Below are 17,029 nucleotides of genomic sequence, written 5' to 3'. Positions count from 1 at the left end.
AATTTGAGCATAGATTTCTTGTATACCTTGACTGACTGTGGATACAATACTATGTATGAATTTTTTGATGAGGAATATACGTGAATTAAACCGTGAAAATAACTGTTTAAAGGTGAAAAGTAAAGTAGAAGTGTATAAAATAGAACTGTAAAGATGATTATAACGAATGAACTGGTTTTGGGAAAGTATGAAGTCAGATTATGCACTTGGGTTACTAAACTCACGAAAGGGATGATTTGAGAAACATGGAAGAAAGTGATGGAATGAAGATTACAGCCAAAGAAAAAGAGTGGCTGTAACAAATTAAAGATGTTTCACCAGAATGAAAAGCAGAATTGGAAGATCTAATAAGGAGATAAAGAAAGGTACGCTTAGATAGATCTTGTCGAATGTTTGATTACGAATGTCATTCGAAGATCATACAGAATGAGACGATTTTTTAAGCCTTATCCTGTACCAGTGGTGAAAAAGAAAGCATTAGCTACAGAAACGGAGGAAATGAAGAAATAGTGAGTAATTGAACAAAGTCTCAGGAAATGTAAAAATCCCCTGGTTGGTGTAGGAAAAAGTGGTAGGAATGTGCGATTAGTTTTGGATGCTATGAGGCTAAGTACTATTGTACAGAATAAACTGATCGACCAGAAAAAATTGACAAAGTATATGAAACTTCCAGGAATATTGCTGAGTACTTTAGATGTGATGTGGGCTACTGGCAAGTACCACTGGTGAAACAAGACAGAAAGTAAACAACATTCTTATTTGGTGGCAATCTAAAAATCTACTTTTGGAGCGAATATATTAATGTCTGTGTTCTCAAGGGCTTGGGATAGAGATTGTGGCAAGGAACAGTAATAGCTAAAGGAATTTAGGAGGAACATTGATCCAGTTGAAAGAAGTATTTTCAGCCTTGCAGAAACGAACCATGACCTTAAATCATTTGACGTCAAAATTTATAAGAAAGAGAGTGACATTCCTTGGTGAGACTGCGTCAGCGAAAAAAATTAATAAATAGTAAAGCAATTAAAGTCTGTCCCCCACCAGAAACAATCAGCAATTGAAATTCTTTTTAGGAATATGTTCTTTCCAGTGAAAATACTTAGAAACTCAAGCTTTTAACAACCCAGATTCAACGAATCTTTTAAAGTTTAACATTTGTATTGAATTAGCAGAGGCGAAAAACGTTTGGTGGTTTGAAAGATGAAACAGCCAAGGAAAACACTTAGACTTGACACAAAGTTTCAGTCTCAGAACTGACTATAGATGAGTTGGAATTTGAGCAGAATGCGTCCAGTTAATAAACAATTGAAAGAAAGCAGAACATAAGACTTTAGTGTTTGTGACTTATATTCTATCACCGAGCGAGGTGGCACAGTGGTTAGCACACTGGACTCGCCTTCGGGAGAACGATGGTTCAAACCTGTGGGTGACCATATTGATTTAGATTTTTTGCGATTTCCATAAATCGCTTCAGGCAAATGCCGGTATGGTTCCTTCGAAAGGGCACGACCGACTTCCTTCCCCATCCTTCCCTAATTCGATGGGAACAATGACCTCGCTGTTGGATCCCTTTCCACCAAATCAGCCAACCAAGCAACTTATATTATATCAAAAAGTAAAATGACTATAGTACAACTGAAAGGGAAGCCTTGGACATAGTATGGGAATTATAGAAATTCTATTATTATCTGTGGGGCATTAGACTCTGCTGTACACTGATTACAAGGCATCTTCTTGAAGGACTATATACTGATGCACAGACATCTGTATAGATGTACATTGTTCTTGCAACAGCTTCAGATGTGGGTTGTGTGCATAAAAGGTAACGAAAACAAAAGCAGATACTTTGTCGACATTGTCAAATACTATTCAAGATGATGAAGATCGTGGAACAGAAGGAGGGCATGTAAAAATCTTTAATGTGAGAGATTTTCCATGTGATTGCACAATTGAAAAGAAATTTCAAGAACATGAAGAGAAACCAGAATCAAGGCGAAACTTTGAACGTAACAATAAGTGATGTTGGTAAAAGAGATAATGTCGAATTGCAGAAATATTACAAACTTTACAATGCAGTATTGTTTTGAAGAAAAGAAAAAAAATTCAGAGTAGTAATTGATCTGCCGGCCAAAGAAGTATATAGAGAAATAGGTGTAATCATGTGGGTCTTAAGAAATGTGTAATTATATTGGAGAAAGCTGTCCATTTCATAAATACGAATACAATAGGTAGGGACCAGATTGTATCATGTTACCGATGTCAGCATGTGAAGGTACTGAACAATTTGAGTATTCACCCAGAGATGTATTGGACCTAGTTGTAGTGTATTTATATTGTTCCTTGCCCAAATGAAGAAGTGTATTTTGTCACATTTCAGTAGTTCCTGATGTGTTTTCGAAATTTATAAAGTTGTACTCTCCAAAGAAATAAAGAATTGCACTAGTTCTCAGCCTAAAGTATGGGAAACTAGATGGGTGGTAGCAGAGAATGGGATTCAATTTATATCAAAGATATGGAAGGAAGCGATGGCACACAGTGATGTAAAAATGGTAGTATTTCACCTTACCATCCAGCAGCTAATCTTGCTAAAAGAAATATGAGGGAGATAGGTGAACTGTACAGGACATGTTGCTGCAAAAGACATTGTACCTGGGGGGACGTCATATTGGATCTTATAGGAGTACTAAATAAAGTAGTTTATCAGGATAAAAATTTTACACCTACTGATGTACAACTACATCTACTTCCATACTCTGCAAGCCACCTGACGGTGTGTGGCGGAGGGTACCCTGAGCACCTCTATCGGTTCTCCCTTCTATTACAGTCTCGTATTGTTCGTGGAAAGAAGGATTGTCGGTATGCTTCTGTGTGGGCTCTAATCTCTCTGATTTTATCCTAATTGTCTCTTCGCGAGATATACGTAGGAGGGAGCAATATACTGCTTGACTCTTCGGTGAAGGTATGTTCTTGAAACTTTAACAAAAGCCCGTACCGAGCTACTGAGCGTCTCTCCAGCAGAGTCTTCCACTGGAGTTTATCTATCATCTCCGTAACGATGGATGGTAGGCATCCAACTCTAATAGAATAAAATATGGATTACATACTGTGTAAAGAAATGAGCTGAGAAGATGAGAAGAAGCTGGTGAAAAATAACACAGACAAGAAGATTAAGAGGAGGCAACAGAGATATGATCAAAAATAAAAGGGGCGAAATATGTATGATTGGGGATTTCTTTCTGGTCAGAACCCATAAGAAGTTTAAGATAATTGACGCTAAGATATCAAAATTCTTTCTCATTTACCAAGGGCCGTACCAAGTAGATGATGTTCCTCATCCTAAGACATATCATCAGGTTTATCCATATCAAGGAAAAGTTGTCTTGTAAATAACATAGTACAATTGAAACTGTACATACCTAGAAGGGAAAATCGGAAGGAAAAGGTGAATAGTCTATTGGATGTGAGACTAATATAATGGGCAGTTAATGGAAGTGAGCAAGATGGAAAAAAGTAAGTAAATTGTTTATTATTTCAAAAGTAATCGCCATAACTGTAGATATACTTATTGCATTGTGAAACGAGACGGTCAATGTCTTCATGGAAAAATGTTTGATGTTACCAACAGAACAATGATTCTACCGCGACATTCACCTCCTCATCCAAAGAAAATCGATGGCCACGAATGTCTTTCATCAGGGCATCAAAAATGACGAAATCGCGTGGGGAGAGATCAGAGCGACATGGAGGATGCGTAAGGGTTTGTCAGTGAAACTTCCGCACGTTAGTCGGCAATATATGGGCAGGTCCACGTGTTCACAAGGTTGTTTTGACTACGCTGCAGAAGTGGAAAGGCTAAGGAAACCCGATTCCTATTAAGGAGAACGCTTCATATTCGTAAAGCTGTAGCTGGGAGTAAAAGTTAAAAAGTTTGGGGCTGAGTAGCTTCTGTCTGGCTGTGAAGCAGATGATAGAGGGAATGAATACTTATGTAAAGGAAAGAAGCTGTCATTACCGGCCAAAATAAAAATGGCAGAAACTTTAATCTTTCCCATTGCTTTGTACAGTTGTGAGTCATGGACAATGTATCAAGACAGTGAGGAAAGAGTTTAAGATATAATTGTTGTATAGATTGGTCTTGGGTTAGAAGTACTGTAAGAGTTAAGTTTACTTATGAAGTTCTAGTAGAACTGGTAGATAAATTTATTTAGTGAATAATTAGTTTTAGTTAGTAGAATTAAGTGGTTGGAAATCTGATGAAAAGTGTAGGGTTGGTTAGTGCTTCAACAAAAGGACTACTCTGGGTAGATGTAGCGACTAATGATTAGATGAAAAGGACTGACCATACGGTGTCTGTCATTCAATTAAGACCACTTGAACTGTTAAGATAAATTAAGTGGATTAATAGTAAATATGTACTGTTGAAACAATTGTTTGGATACGAATAACACTATTAAGTGGATGTTTAATTTATATGAAAATATGTTTACTTTATGTGCAAAGCTATAGTTATTTAAAGGGTGAGAATAACTTACAGCAACTTGATATTCTCAGATTGTGAAAATATGGAAACAAAGAATTTTTTTGATGCTTTGAAAGACATTGAGAACGTTATGAATATAAATCATGAAACTAACATAAAATGAAAATTGTTGTAGAGTTTAAGAGATTATGCATGGTGGTGTTGAAAATTTAGAAAAATAAAGAGGAATTGTATTTGTGTTTCAAAGGGATGAGATTCGTGGGGATGGAAAGACACTGAAAGAATGAACTAAAGACTTCCACATGTCGTGGGTGGTGTAGTGACACATCGCTACACCGCTACTCAGGGTAAACAGGAAGAAGTGAACACGAAGGGCAGGAATCTTCTTTATAGCAATACTTGGAGTGGCGATTCGCTCGAAAATACAAGGAAATCGTGATATCTTACTGGCTTTTATTTTTTTAAAGGTAAACCAGAAGTATACGAACCAGACCATTGTAAATAGTGGACTATAACAAGATAATTTATCAATGAAACTAGTAAATGCGTCGTATCATATTGTGCAAATCATGATTTTTCAAAAATATTGATAAGCTGACAGTCGCCGCGTCCTTAAAATAATGTGTAAGATAACGTTTTTAGCAGAAGTAGTAAACTGTGTTGCATGACCCCTTAGCATGGGTGCACTCGTCTTACTATCTTCAAATGCCAAAACTTCGTCAAATAATCAAACTGGGTTGGGGAAATTTGTCAGTGAACTTTAGTGGTTCTAGAGTTTCCTCTTCACAGACGCATCGAATGTGAGAAATATAAGTAAACGCCCTGAAAAATCGTTTATGTACGTATCACGGTAGCTTGTCAATGAATTTTTTGATTTCAAATGTACATACACACAGTGCAACTGTAGATCAGATATATGGAGCCACTACACTCAATGTTACTCAATTTCATATAAGAGTGAAGACCTTTCTGAATGTGAAGAACACCTAACGAATAGCGTTACTAAACTTTATGAGTATTTTGAGACATGGCGACTGAGACCAAATGTTCCTAAAACCGAGGTAAGCCTGTTCCACCCCTCTAATCGCCTTTCATCAACAAATATCAGCCCACAGTTCGGTCCTCTTGGCACAGTCAGATACAACGAAAGCCCGAAATACCTGGGAGTCACTCTGGACAGAACTTTAACATACAAAAAACACCTTTCCAACTTGGCCAAGAAGATACAAACACGAGTGAACCTCATGAGAAAGCTGGCAGGCAGTACTGGTGAGCAACCACATCAGTCCTCCGAGGAGCATCCCTTGCACTGGTATAAACTGCAGCAGAATACTGTGCACCAGCCTGGCTCCGAAGCGCCCACGTAGTGAATGTAGACGTCCATCTGAACTCAGTTATGAGAGTGGTACAGTCTGGTCTACACCTACTTTCTGGCTACCAGTGCTTTCAAACATCTACCCACCAGACCTCCGTCGAAAGGCTGCTCTTTACAACCTCTGTCAGCAACATTCTGAAAATAACTCGATCCCTCTTCATGACGATTTGCTATCACTAGCCAGGAAACGTGTCAAATATAGAAGACCAGCGTATGAAATGGGAGTCCAAATGCTATCCACAGGATTCGACCAGGACGCAGAGTGGAAACGTGAGTGGCCAGCTACAAGAACCCGAAACCACGAACTTGTAGACAATTCAACAGTTCCAGTTCCGGGCTTCCACCAACCGAGGGAGGTGTGGGTGCAGTTAAACAGATATCAGACTGAAGAGGGTAGGGGCAAATAGAACATGCACGAGTGGAGCTTTCCACGTGACAGTGTGTGTGACTGTGGTGACACCCAAACAGTGAGCCACATTGTGAATGACTGTCCAATCAGACGCTTCCCTGGTGGTATTCAGAAGCTCCATCAAGCATCCCACGAGGCACTCCGCTGGATCGAGTCCATCAACATCCGAGTGTAGTCTGAGCCGTTTTAAAACTTGCGCACTATATATGATTTCATTTATATATATATTACTTTGTTTTGATAAATGTGTAATACAGTAATTGATGCATACGATAATAATAATAATAATAATAATAATAATAATTTGATGTGTCATATACAGCAGCATTTCATCTCAACAAAACTTGAGAGCTAGTAAGAGCGAATTATTTCACTAGGAAAAACTTGAGATGTTGCGAAGCACACACAGATGGCGGTAGCGGCAATGTGGAGGAGCCTTACCACACCCAAAGGCGAACAGCACCAGCGTGTAGATGAAGAAGAACTTGATGATGTCTATGATCATGCGGCCCAATGAGATCTGCAACGGCCCCAGGTGCGGGTTGACGCTGAAGATGTGCACCAACTTTAGGAAACTGCAACAAACAGGCAACAGCGCCCCAATTAATTCAAAAAATTTTCTGGTTGGCTTGCAGCACATGGCAGTCCTAAAAAGAGCAATTTTTCGGAGCAGTACATTTGTGGGCAGTGTGGGAAAAATACTTGAAACATAAAATGATTGTACGGTATTAGTTGATATTGATTCGTTTTCAGTGATTCTGTTAGATAGTAACACATCCAATGAAGTTAGCTTCCAGTCAGGCTGTAGCGAATTGCGGATCTTACTAAGTAGCAGCAGTGCGCTAGAGATGGGAAACAGAAGATTATAAAGATGGCAACTTACCGATATATTCGCTTACGTCTTTAAAGTGTTCTTCATTATGAGAAAAAACATCGGGCATCCCACTTAGTGGAGCAGATTGAAAGTTCTGCAAGCAGCAGTAAATATTGGCAGGGTGCGTGATTTTTTAAAGTAAGTTTCTTCTAGATGCGAATAAGCACCAGGCCATCTAAAGATTTTTTATACGATGACGTACAAGATAATTGAAACATTTTCTAAGATTTTATCTGGTTCCATTTAGTTTTTTAGGCTCCTGGGACGGTACTAGGCCTAAGACACGGTAATTGAAGGAGTTCTGAATTATAGCTCACAGAAAGAAAGCAGCACTAGCGTTTCATCTATGCCTGCTGCTCCAGTACAGTGTGGTGCCTAGAATCAACTTCTTTTGTTCAGTCGAAGAAGGTACTCAGAGTCTTCAAGTACTCTTTTAATATCTCTGAACATTATACAGGGGAGGGTAAGCAAAATTTTCTGTCCATGATCGCGTTTTATAAGCAAACTGTGTAAAGATACTAATCATGTCTACTAATATTGGTTTTTGTACTTTCATTGGTATGAATAGCAACTTGCGTATACTGAATTGCACAAGATAGCCATAAATCTTCCTGCAAGGCAGCCATTAATTCGTCATCTGCCGGCCTGATCAATATTCCTCCATCGATACCTGCTCAATCTCACAACTTGCTGTAGGCAGAAAGTGTTGTGACTGGCTGCATTCCTCACTCTCCACAACTATTTGTAGTGTGAGCATGTATTAGGACACTAGACTCCACGAGGTGCTGATAAGTGCCTGGTGAACATTTAAACCTGAGCCTGCTATTACATTTAGTGCTGTCTCCACGCCGTGTTGCCCGAGTGACATAGGTCGATCTATCGACCAGTAAGTTTGTTACAGAAGTGCGAGCAAACAGGGAAGAGGAAAGAAAGCTCAATGGCCCCGTAACATCATCGGCCACTGGTGAACAAACAGATTACTTCTTTTCTACGGCACAAAACTGACTGAAGTTGATGTTGCAGAACGTATGGAACAGAGGAGACTGGAGAGTTAAAAAAGGTTGCAGAGAGAGAGAAACTGTATGTCTGTCTGATGTCTCTCACCACCGATCTGTCGTCATCTAATTCTTCGATATATCTGCATTTGTCTTCGTCTAATGGTGGTTCCCCTGGCTGGATAACTACCGTTATTTGCTGGCAAATTGACTATCGATGTAGCAAACAAAGCTGCATGGCTGTACCAGAAGGAACTACCATCCATTTCACTGTATCCTATATATCACCACACAGATTTACACTCGGAAGATTTTATGGAATAATAGACGTATAAATTGTGTTTTGTCCAAGTGAATCGCTCTTTGATTTACCAGTCAATGATTTTACTTCTATAAATACAAATCAATAAAGAATTTATTTGTTTTATTGTATGTAGCTTTTTTTCATACGACTTGGTTCTGCGCCTGTGAACAACCTTCAGTGATCTGACGTTCAGCAACCATTACAGACAGTTAATAAAAAATAGGTCTACTACATTATTTCTCCCAGCATATGGCTAACAATGTGTACACTATAAAATTGGCACAAAATATGGTGCCACAAAAATTCCATATAAACTACTCTTACACTTACGAAAATAGTGCTAGTCAAGGAAAGCTTTTATGAGTCATTACGCTTCTTATCAGGTGGTTTTTACTAATGATTATTCCAGTCAGCGTTGAAAAGCACGCACTTATGTCTTGCGCACTGATGTTCGTAATAACCCGGTACACTATGTGATCAAAAGTATCCGCACACCTGGCTGAAAATGCCTTACAAGTTCATCGGCAATGCTGGAATTCAGTATGGTGTTGGCTCACTCTTGGCCTTGATGACAGCTTCCACTCTCGCAGGCATACGTTCAGTCTGGTGCTGGAAGGTTTCTTGGGGAGAGGCAGCCCATTCTTCACGGAGTGCTGCACTGAGAAGAGGTATAGATGTCAGTCGGTGAGGATGAAGTCGACGTTCTGTGTGGCTTATAAGCAGCCGCTAGACCATGAAATCGAAGTTTTCTCACCTCCCGCCTAACTGTCATAGTACTTGCAGTTGATCATAATGCAGTTCGGAATTTCTGTGCTATGATCTGGATAGATGTCTGCCTATTACACATTACGAACCTCTCCAACTGTCGGCGGTCTCTGTCAGTCAACAGACGAGGTCGGTCTGTACGCTCCTGTGCTGTACGTGTCCCTTCACGTTCCTACTTCACTATGACATCGGAAACAGTGGAGCTAGGGATGATTAGGAGTGTGGAAATCTCGCGTACAGACATATGACACAAGTGACACCCAATCACCTGACCACGTTCGAAGTCCGTGAGTTCCGTGGAACGCCCCATTCTGCTCTCTCACAATGTCTAATGACTACTGAGGTCGCTGATATGGAGTACCTGCAAGTAGGTGGCAGCACAAGGCACCTAATATTAGTTTTTGGGGTGTCAGGATACTTTTGATCACATAGTGTATATTATCGTAATGACTGTCATACAATGAAATATATAATCTTTCCTGCTCGTTTTCATTTCCTTGAGATGCATTTAACACATTGTCTCGTCACATCAACTTGTACAAATCCCACTACTCTGCTTGTTCGAATAAAATTTAAATTTTGGTTTCTCCTATCGTTGAATCCTAGACAATTAGTGTCGTGGTTACGACAGTGAACTCGATCTGGGGAAACAAGGGATTCAAAACTTAATCGCACCATCATGATGTAGTTTTTCCGTGGTATGCCTAAAATGCTTTAGGAATATTGTCTACGTAATACCTCATCGTCTCCAACTGAAATACACTCCTGGAAATGGAAAAAAGAACACATTGACACCGGTGTGTCAGACCCACCATACTTGCTCCGGACACTGCGAGAGGGCTGTACAAGCAATGATCACACGCACGGCACAGCGGACACACCAGGAACCGCGGTGTTGGCCGTCGAATGGCGCTAGCAGCGCAGCATTTGTGCACCGCCGCCGTCAGTGTCAGCCAGTTTGCCGTGGCATACGGAGCTCCATCGCAGTCTTTAACACTGGTAGCATGCCGCGACAGCGTGGACGTGAACCGTATGTGCAGTTGACGGACTTTGAGCGAGGGCGTATAGTCGGCATGCGGGAGGCCGCGTGGACGTACCGCCGAATTGCTCAACACGTGGGGCGTGAGGTCTCCACAGTACATCGATGTTGTCGCCAGTGGTCGGCGGAAGGTGCACGTGCCCGTCGACCAGGGACCGGACCGCAGCGACGCACGGATGTACGCCAAGACCGTAGCATCCTACGCAGTGCCGTAGGGGACCGCACCGCCACTGCCCAGAAAATTAGGGACACTGTTGCTCCTGGGGTATAGGCGAGGAACATTTGCAACCGTCTCCATGAAGCTGGGCTACGGTCCCGCACACCGTTAGGCCGTCTTCTGCTCACGCCCCAACATCGTGCAGCCCGCCTCCAGTGGTGTCGCGACAGGCGTGAATGGAGGGACGAATGGAGACGTGTCGTCTTCAGCGATGAGAGTCGCTTCTACCTTGGTGCCAATGATGGTCGTATGCGTGTTTGGCGCCGTGCAGGTGAGCGCCACAATCAGGACTGCATACGACCGAGGCACACAGGGCCAACACCCGGCATCATGGTGTGGGGAGCGATCTCCTACACTGGCCGTACACCTCTGGTGATCGTCGAGGGGACACTGAATAGTGCACGGTACATCCAAACCGTCATCGAACCCATCGTTCTACCATTCCTAAACCGGCAAGGGAACTTGCTGTTCCAACAGGACAATGCAAGTCCGCATGTATCCCGTGCCACCCAACGTGCTCTAGAAGGTGTAAGTCAACTACCCTGGTCAGCAAGATCTCCGGATCTGTCCCCCATTGAGCATGTTTGGGACTGGATGAAGTGTCATCTCACGCGGTCTGCACGTCCAGCACGAATGCTGGTCCAACTGAGGCTCCAGGTGGAAATGGCATGGCAAGCCGTTCCACAGGACTACATCCAGCATCTCTACGATCGTCTCCATGGGAGAATAGCAGCCTGCATTGCTGCGAAAGGTGGATATACACTGTACTAGTGCCGACATTGTGCATGCTCTGTTGCCTGTGTCTATGTGCCTGTGGTTCTGTGAGTGTGATCATGTGATGTATCTGACCCCAGGAATGTGTCAATAAAGTTTCCCCTTCCTGGGACAATGAATTCACGGTGTTCTTATTTCAATTTCCAGGAGTGTAGTTTTCAACTGACATGAGACTTTAAACTGTAATACTAATTTTTTCTTTCGTCAACATAAAATAATTTAAGTGCACTCATGTCCATAAGTTGAAAAACATTTTAGATTGACGTAGGACCAATCCATATTTTCGATATTGTCTATGCTGTGGAGTAAACTATGATGGCACACAAGGGAAACACGTGATTTAGTTGGCACAGTTGTCCCGGGCGGTACAAAAGTGTTTTGTTAGTGTGAATGGGGATGAGGAAGGACTTTCTCAGTTCACTGTTACATGACATATACAGCTGTGAGATGTGTTCACAGTGATATCAATTAAAATAAAGTAATATTTAAGGGAATAGACGGAATTAATTGTTTGCAAAAAACAAACAACATTTTTAAATAAACAGAAATAAACTTATGTAAATACTTCATTATACTTAGGTAAAGCTGAATGGTTAACTCAAAGTGAATATGTGTGGGTCGCTCTGATCTTTGGACTGAAGGCCTGTTATCGCCACGAAAAACTCTGCTGGCCTTTAGAGGAGCTTGTCTATGATTGGGAAGCGTTACTTCAAGCCGTTACTTACCCTCCTGTGTTGTCCTGTTGGAACGCCACCTACAGTCTATAGCCAGTTGTCCAATGTGCATGGCATCCATCTCATTATGCCGTATGCAGCAACTGGTCAGGTTGCCTTTTAGTGTACACTTAATTGTTGCATTTCGTGTTGTTTTGTGGATTTCGAGGGTCTATTCATCGAAAGGATTAAAAAATTGTTTTTCTATAATAGAGCTACAACATGTCGAGTTCGTTCTTGGAGACATTACCAATTTAGAATTGGTAATGGAGTTGACGATGGATAGTGGTACGTATTAACTGGCTTCCAAATGAAGTTCAGAATCTCGAAAATACGAGGGTTGGAACTTAAATATTGTCAATTTTATATTGACAACCGTTACAAAAGACTTACATGTTTGAACCTGTTAGTGTCGTTCAAAGTAGTCACCAGCGTTGTGTAGAACCCGTTGCCAGCGATGTGGAAGGCGTAGTATACCGTTAGCAGAGCCTGTTCTGTTGATGGTGCGAATAGAGCGGTCTGAAGTTATGGTGATTCTCGTGTACGACTATGGTGGTGTTATCCTAACGCATTACGCTCTTCCACAGCAGACCGTCAATGCACAACATTATTGTTCGTTTTTGAAGCATCAATTGCGACCAGCTTTGCGAAAGAAGCGGCGACACTTGCTGCATACCCACCTACCATTTTGCACGACGCCTTCCACATCGCTAGCAACGGTTCTACACAAAGCTGGCGACTACCATGAAAGACAGTAACAGGTGCAAACACGTAATCCTTTTGTATTGGTTATGAATAAATAGTTGCCGCTATTTAAATTACAACCCTCGTATAAGCAGATACAGAATGTAGTTATACGTTACACCCATGTTTGGAATGATTTTATTAGGCAATGGTTAGGTCACAAAGCATCGATTGAGAGTAGATCAAAGAAATAAAATTAACGACAAACATAGGATTAAAATTAGCGACAAAGTAGTAGAGAAACTGTAGCATTTTCTCTTTCCTCGAAAACAAAATATTGAAGGATGGTCGAAGCGAAGAGAATATAAGAAGCCGGCAAACAGCATTTTTCACCAAAAGAGGCATCAAACATAAGTCTTAACTTGAGAAAAGTGTTTTTTTTTTACAATATACATCTGGAACATAGTATGTGTATGGAAGTGAATAATGGACGCTGGGAAATAGGAAAGCAAAACAATCGAAGCGTTTGGTATGAGGTGTCATAGTAAGATCCGAAACTTAAGAGAATTGATTAGATAAGAAATGATGATATCGTCCACAGAATGTATGGGGAAATCGTGAGAAAGAAGGGGTGGGATGACAGGATATATATGGGTTAATGTAGGATTTGTAGAAGATGTAATAAAAATGACACGTTTCTTCATGGGCTTGTTTAGCAAGTGCATGAGCTCACGGAGATGCTCATCAAATCCCAATGTCAGTCGATACAAGAGAGAGATTATTCAACACGGAGAGGTTTACAGTTAAAAACTTGAGAGTATACTTTAGAAGGGAGGCACGCAAAATATTACTTCCTCCTACATAGACCTCGCCAAATGACCGTGAGAAGGAAATCAGAGAAATGCGACCTCGTGTACATAATTTGCTTATGGAACAGGACAGGAAAGTGATAGTGGTACCCAAAGTATCGTACGACACACACCCTGTGGTAGCTTTCGGAATATTGTAGAGTATTTGCCTCTGGACGTCACGTAGCCAATATACAGTGAAACTGAGGAAGGGACCTAGAGGCTTCCAGGCCCTGCCCACTGCCACACCCTCCTGGTGTAAGACAAGGGCCTGGTCACACTTTGAAGAATGGCCTGTGCCATCCCCTGTAAAAGACCCGCGTCCAGCGAGCTAGGGGTCTCCCGTGGCACACACGTATCCTCTACTGTACATCAAGGGAATAAAAATTCTTGCCGCCCGGTGGGCGATCTCTGCTGTTGAGAATGGACGGAGAGGCGCTGACTCACGTTGTCAAACTACAGACAGGGAGATGATATCAGATGCTGGAGTGGAAGTGACAACTGGACGCCTCCACAGGACGTGGAATACCAGTTGGAAACGGACAACATACATTTTGCCAGGTGAAGGTACGCTTGTTAGAAATACTCTTTTTAACATCTATGTGCCCTTACATTGCCAATACAGAGGGAAATGAGACGTTGCAAGGTAGATGGGGACTTAACGGAGACAGAACTTCCATTCTGAACTGGCGACATGGAAGTGCAGTGAAGGAATTGCAGCTACAATAAACCTGCATATACTCTTCCTTTCTTGGCCCTAGAAATGTGGGAGGTGAAAAATATTTCACAGGGATGTTGAACATTAATTTGACTCGACAGGAGAAGAACATAAGCCCTCCATCGGGTGTATGGTGACGCCCAGAGAAAGAACACGTGAAAATATCGTCCCGGAGGACGCGTCGTTGAGGCAGTAAGGACGACATATGTCATCGAGACGGCGAAGGGGACGCCTCCTGGTGAGAGTTGGGAGATGAGACATGGGTTGTGGGTGTCACTGCCGCCAGCGCTGAGGGATCCACTTCCGGCCACTACTGAAAGATGCGTTCTGCCACGCCGACTGCTCGGCCACCGCCGCGACTGATGGCCAGCGTGCTGAGTCAATAACAGCCCGGCATCGCCCCAGGGGCCGAGCGAGGAGGCGCAGTGGTTAGCACACTGGTCTCCCATTCTGGAGGAGTGATCTTCCTAAACCGCTCCAAGTAAATGCTGGGATGCTTTTTTTCAAAGGGATCGGTCGGTGTCCTTCCCCATCCGTGACAAAATCCGATCTTGTGCTCCTTCTCTAATGACCTCAATGTCGACAGGATGTTAAACCCTATCCTCTTTATTTCTTCCTACCGTCGCGCTAGGGATGGAGTTTATAGGTTAAACATCCGGTAGTCGGTTATAACAGTTTTCTTCGTCTCCAGTTGCGGGCGCTCACTCTAAGAGTTGAAATATTAAATGTATTGGCTGGTTTCGTTGTCTAGGGGCTGGGATACGTAGTTGCCGCATTAGCCAAACACTGCTGAGTCTAGAGTATACAATATAATATACACATGAATGGAATGGTCGAAGGTCCCTATCACTCGGCAATTGTGAATTCTGAATGTAACATAGAAATTTATAAATGAAAGAATTGCAATTAAATAAAATCTGCAGGTACTATTTTAACGACTTTAAATGATGAGTACGATAGCAGAAGCACTTTTAAGAATGCTATTTGTTACTGTAAAGCACTTATTCGTTTCGATGGTCCAGCAATTAAATAAAATGTAAGTTGAATAACAGGGAAACAATAGATTCGTCCTTCACGTATTTAGTTATGAACAACAACATAACTCGCGAGATATTCACTTCTAAACGCATACTACGTCTGCACCGCAGAAGCCCGGAAATCTCACAAGTGCAGATGTTGGCTTTCGTATCCCGCCTGGAAGGCGGCGCGTGAGTCTGCTCCTGTAAACTGAAGGGTAGGCCGAATGTTGGAAGTGAGTAGGAGCAGGTGAGGTAAAACTCCCGGTACAGCTTTTTACGTGAAACTACATTTAACAGAGAATTTTAGTCAATGACATACGTAACTTTGCACTGAGGAGCACGTAGGTACGAAGCCGGATGTATCAAAGCTCACAAAAGTTACACACGCAAAATGTGTAGTAGCTCTCCCACTATGAAATACAAACAATGTTGCTTGGTCGTCTACTCGGAATCAAATGGGTAGAATCTGGAGAGGCGCTCCTAGAGCTGCACAGCGCCGCCTAGATGGCGCTTTCGTCGGTGTCGGTGTCGTAGTGCCAACCTAAGAACTTGCACCTACGCCGTGGCATCGTAGCTATCGATACCCCATCGGCACTACGAAATATTTCTATCTGCCACGAGCAAAACTGAACACTCTGCAGGTGTTTCCTGCGACCGCACGCCGCGCCTTCCCGTCCAGCCCACCCCCATATCCTGTGGCACCCAACGCTCCTCTCCCACTTCCACTTGACTTCGGTAGTAACGAGCGCTGTGACTGGCTAAAGCGCTCCCACCATGTCTTCAAGTCAACGCACACTCACAAACATATTGAAACACATACAAAATACTGGATTTACATTTAAATAACTTGAAATTAAATAAATATTCCTATGGCTGGCCAGTAGCCGAATGTGTCTGTGCTTTCTAAAACAGAGTAATTATCTGAACAATTTCTTCATGTATAGTGTATATCGGATATAAACAACTGCAAAGGCGAATAAATGTATATTTATAACCATGCTGCAATAGTTTTTTCGTGTAACTGTGGAGTAGTTATGGCCTGACGCTATCGATAGTAATCGGCCACTTTGACCTCCAATAACTCACGTACTATTCAAGTTACATGCATGTATTTCATTCCAGTTTAGGTTTACACTAACAGCTTTCTAAAGACACGTCGATCGACAAAATCGGATGAACCGTTTAGATTTTGGAAATTCGTTGCTGGGTGTTACTTGTACAATCTACTGTCAGATACTAAACTAATAAAAATATTGAAAATCTGATTACACCATCAGAATCATCGTGCAAATAATGGTAATGTACATGTTTATTTTTAAGGTATCATGATTCCTCTGACTATTATTAATTTCTACACGAACTGTGAAATGTCTGCCATTATGGTTTCACTACGTCCGGCATTTTGGCACTCCCGGTATACAAATGTCCTTCATCCACACAAAGCAGAGTCCTTGGCACAGAGTCAACATGGAATTCCCAGCCATGCGGTTGGCCATGACCGCGGGCTGGGGCTGCCCCTCTTGCCCCAGCTAAAGTTCAGCACCCCGTCGTTCCTGACGAGCCCCGGCTTGCCGTGCGGCCTCGCCAATGTTCAAAATGTCCTCCGTTAGCGAAGATACATGCATTGTCTCTCCGTCGCATGGAATCCCTGATGCGCTGATGCAGCCCTGTAGAATGGCGTATTGTATCGCATCCGTCCACAATACGAGCACGAAGAGTCTCTGCGTTTGGTACCGGGGTTGCGTAGACAAGAGCTTTCAAATGCCCCGATAAATGAAAGTCAAGAGGGCTGAGGTCAGGAGAGCGTGGAGGCCATGG

General features: G+C 42.3%; 1 protein-coding gene across 3 annotated transcripts in view; it reads right to left on the bottom strand.

Moving 5' to 3' along the window:
- Positions 1-17,029, bottom strand: part of LOC126282063 (transient receptor potential protein) — a 413,093-nt gene that overhangs the window by 94,409 nt on the left and 301,655 nt on the right. For all 3 annotated transcript variants that reach the window (XM_049981506.1, XM_049981508.1, XM_049981507.1), the window contains exon 13: positions 6,703-6,836. In XM_049981506.1, coding sequence (XP_049837463.1) covers positions 6,703-6,836 — 134 coding nt within the window. The remainder of the gene's footprint in view (positions 1-6,702; positions 6,837-17,029) is intronic.

The sequence above is a fragment of the Schistocerca gregaria genome, chromosome 7 (assembly GCF_023897955.1).
Source record: "Schistocerca gregaria isolate iqSchGreg1 chromosome 7, iqSchGreg1.2, whole genome shotgun sequence".
Classification (NCBI taxonomy): domain Eukaryota; kingdom Metazoa; phylum Arthropoda; class Insecta; order Orthoptera; family Acrididae; genus Schistocerca; species Schistocerca gregaria.
Note: the sequence above shows the minus strand (reverse complement) of the source record. Positions and strands in the feature narration are given on the sequence as shown.